The sequence below is a fragment of the Microtus ochrogaster genome, unplaced genomic scaffold, assembly GCF_000317375.1.
Source record: "Microtus ochrogaster isolate Prairie Vole_2 unplaced genomic scaffold, MicOch1.0 UNK109, whole genome shotgun sequence".
NCBI classification, from domain to species: Eukaryota; Metazoa; Chordata; class Mammalia; order Rodentia; family Cricetidae; genus Microtus; species Microtus ochrogaster.
Genome location: NW_004949207.1, coordinates 257240 through 260787, shown reverse-complemented (window position 1 = coordinate 260787; position 3548 = coordinate 257240). Strand labels below are relative to the sequence as shown.

General features: G+C 55.3%; 1 protein-coding gene across 2 annotated transcripts in view; it reads left to right on the top strand.

The window, feature by feature from the left end:
* The first annotated feature begins 1118 nt into the window (after positions 1-1118).
* Epo (erythropoietin) overlaps positions 1119-3548 on the top strand; it is a 3240-nt gene continuing 810 nt past the window's right edge. For both annotated transcript variants that reach the window (XM_013355272.2, XM_013355271.2), the window contains exons 1-4: positions 1119-1131; positions 1676-1818; positions 2262-2348; positions 2577-2756. In XM_013355272.2, coding sequence (XP_013210726.1) covers positions 1119-1131; positions 1676-1818; positions 2262-2348; positions 2577-2756 — 423 coding nt within the window. The remainder of the gene's footprint in view (positions 1132-1675; positions 1819-2261; positions 2349-2576; positions 2757-3548) is intronic.

Below are 3548 nucleotides of genomic sequence, written 5' to 3'. Positions count from 1 at the left end.
ACTCAGTGGTAGAGCACCTGCTTAGACTTCCCCAGTGAGGGGCTGGGGGTGTGGCTCAGCTGTAGAGTGCATGCCAAGACTCCCCCAGTGAGGGGATATAGGGGTGTAACTCAACAGTGGAGTGCCTGCCAAGGCGCCCCCAGTGAGCCTGGGGGTGTGGCTCAACAGCAGAGTGCTTGCCTAGAATCCCTCAGTAAGGGCGTGGGGGCTCAGTTATTGAGCATTTGCAAATGTACAGAAAGCCTGGGGTTCCAGCACTGCAAAAACAAAAGCAAGAACCCCACATCAATGGTCCATAGTCCTCAGCAATGTGCCACAGGCTTTCTCTTCTGAAAGTTACCTTTCTGGGTTTTTAGGATCCTAGAAAATGAGAAGGGGTGCGGGGAGGAACCCCACAGTCCTTACTTACTTGCATCTGGTTCCTCAACAGGGACAACTCTGGCTTTTAGAGCAAGTCGTGAGACTGTAAGGAGCAAAAGCACTTGGGCTACTTCCAGACTCCAGCCCCTAGGTATTTCTGATCTAAGTCTCTGTCCTGGGATAAGGACGCCCCCCAGAGGAGGTGATCTGGTGCCCAGCAATTCATAGATCAGCTCCTCACCTCAGTCTAGGCTTCCCGCGCATCTCACAGACGTGCACCCCACTGGGCTCCCCTCCTGGAAATCGGAATCTGTCCACTCCCCCTCAAGGAAGACCCCCCTGACAGCGTGCGTGCCTGGAACAACCCGCTCCACCCCAGCAAGCACCGGACCCAGGCGTCCTGCCCCTTGCTCTGACCCCAGGTGGCCCCCACCCCTGGCGACCCCTCACGCACACACTGCCTCACCCCCACCCCCACCCGCGCACGCACACATGCTGATAACATCCCCGACCCCCGGCCGGAGCCACAGTGTCCCCGGACCAAGCCTGGCCGGTGGCTGCTTCTAGCTGTGTTCCCGAACAGACCCTTGGCCAGAGCCACCGCGTCCCCACTCTGCCCGCGCTCCCTGAACGGTGACCACCTTCTTCCAGGCTAGTGGGGTGACCTGGTCCCACAGATCTTCCAAGGATGAAGACTAGCAGCGTGGACACTGGCCCAGCCCCGGGTCGCTAAGGGGCCCCGGCAGCCAGGCGCGGAGATGGGGGTGCCCGGTGAGTACTCACAGGCTAGGAACCTGTGACCTCCGGGGCTCCTGTTTGAGCAAGGATTTGCATCTGAAGCTATTGGCCAGGAAGTGGCCGTGTTCAAGGACCAGCGACTAGCTAAGGATCAAGGAAGAGAGAGGGGGTGGGGCAGCCTCCTCCACGTGCACACAGAGGTTTGGGGAGCCCCCTCGTGAATGACAAAAAAGGGGGAGATCCAGAGCAGGGACAAAGTTTAGGATTTTAGGGAGCTGAGGCGCTGCTCTGTGGGTGAGAAGCTGCTCAAAGAATTACCTGCGTCCAGGAGTCCCAGCTTCTCAGGATCTGCCAGCCTCTGGCGCGCACCCACAGTGAAGTTTGACCGAGAAGTGGATGCCGGTCGCTTGGGGGGTGGGGTGTGCAGCGCCGAGGGGCAGAATGAAAGCCACTCAGGCCGAGGGAGCCTAAGCAATTGCAAGGTCGGGGTCAGCAAAGACTCGCTGAGCACACCAGCCTCTGCAGGACCACCGCCCCCTCCCCTCCCTGCCTCACTCTCAGCCTGCCTTTCTTCTAGAACGTCCCACCCTGCTGCTTTTGCTGTCCTTGCTGCTGCTTCCTCTGGGCCTCCCAGTCCTCTGTGCTCCCCCTCGCCTCATCTGCGACAGTCGCGTTCTGGAGAGGTACATCTTGGAGGCCAGAGAGGCCGAGAATGTCACGGTAAGCTCCCCGGCCCCCCAAAAGAAACTGGCTCTTAAGGGTCTAGGAATTTGGGTTCTTATTTAGCGCTGCCTTTAGGGTCAAGATGAGATGTTTAGTCCCAAACCTCTTCCACCCCCCCACCCCCCAAGAATGATAAAGCTGGACAGGGGATGTGTGGCCCAGTTTGGTACAGTGCTGGCTTTGTGTACAAGCAACCATGGTTTCGATTCACCTACATCCCTAGTATTTGGGAGGTGGAGTACGAGGATCAGAAATTCAAGGTGAGCCTCAGCTTCATAAGCCGAGGCTAGCCTCAAATTTGAAACCCTTGACACGTAACTCTGTGTAAAATAGGGAAGAATGCTAAAGCTGGTGGCCCCCAAAGCATGCCCAGTAACGCTCAAAGACAGAGAGTATCTGCAGGCTTTTTGGGGGTCTTGACGTGATGGTGTGTCTTTCAGATGGGCTGTGCAGAAGGTCCCAGACTGAGTGAGAACATTACAGTCCCAGACACCAAAGTCAACTTCAATGCTTGGAAAAGAATGGAGGTGAGTTCTATTTTTTCCCCTTTCTAGAGGTGGGTGGGTCTCAGTCTCATACCCCGAACCCCGATAGTGTGGGAGAAAGAATGATAAAGACAGTGCCTGATGGGATATGGTAGCATCCATTCAACAAACCTTACTGCTTGCTTTACTGCTCCTTCTACCTAGCCGCTAGGGTGTCTGATAGCCAGGGAGACACTGGATGGCCCTTTCTAAGTCTTTTGCCTCCTCTAGGTGCAAGAGCAGGCTGTAGAAGTTTGGCAAGGCCTGTCCCTGCTCTCAGAAGCCATCCTGCGTGGCCAGGCCCTGCTGGCCAACTCCTCCCAGCCATCAGGGATGCTTCAGCTGCACATAGACAAAGCCATCAGTGGCCTGCGCAGTCTCACTTCCCTGCTCCGGGTGCTGGGAGCCCAGGTGAGTAGGAATGGGTGTGGACTCAGCTGAGGCCTGAGCCTGTAAGATAGCTCAGTGGGTAAAGGTACCTGCTGCCAAGCCTGATGCCCTGAGTTCAAAATCCCCGGAAGCCACCCTGGGAGAAGAGAACTGGTTCTCTCAAGCTTGCTCTCTCACCTCCACCTACATGCTGTGGTGCATATGCGTACATAAATGAATTCATGTAATAACAAATCTAAAACAAGGAATACTGAGAGCTCAGGCTGGGAGATGGGGTGGGGGTGGCATGCTTGCTGCACAGATGTGAGAAATTGAGTTCAATCTCCATCACTTCTGTTTAAAAAACAAACAAACAAAACAAAAACAAGGTAAGGTGAAATACACATGTAATCCCAGAGCTGGGGCATAGGAGCACGGGGATTCCTGGGACTCACTAACCAGCCGTCCAACTCTGTTGGTGAGCTCCAGGTTCATGAGAGATGCTGACTCAGAAACTAAGGTGGAAGGGCTACAGAGATGGCGAGGCGATTAAGCGTGCTTGCTGCTCTGGCGGGAGTTCAGTTCCTAGCCCCCCCACCTCAGGTGGCTCTCAGCGGCCTTTAAATCCAGCTCTAGGGGATCTGAGGCTGGATCCCAGACTCCCTGAGCTCCTGCACACATGCAAACATACAAATAGAAACAGACAAACCTCTTGCTTCTACACCTCATGTGTTGTGCGCATACATACACCCCCACACGTTGTGCACACACATACACACCCCCCACACATTGTGCACACACATACATACACCCCCACACGTTGTGCACACACAT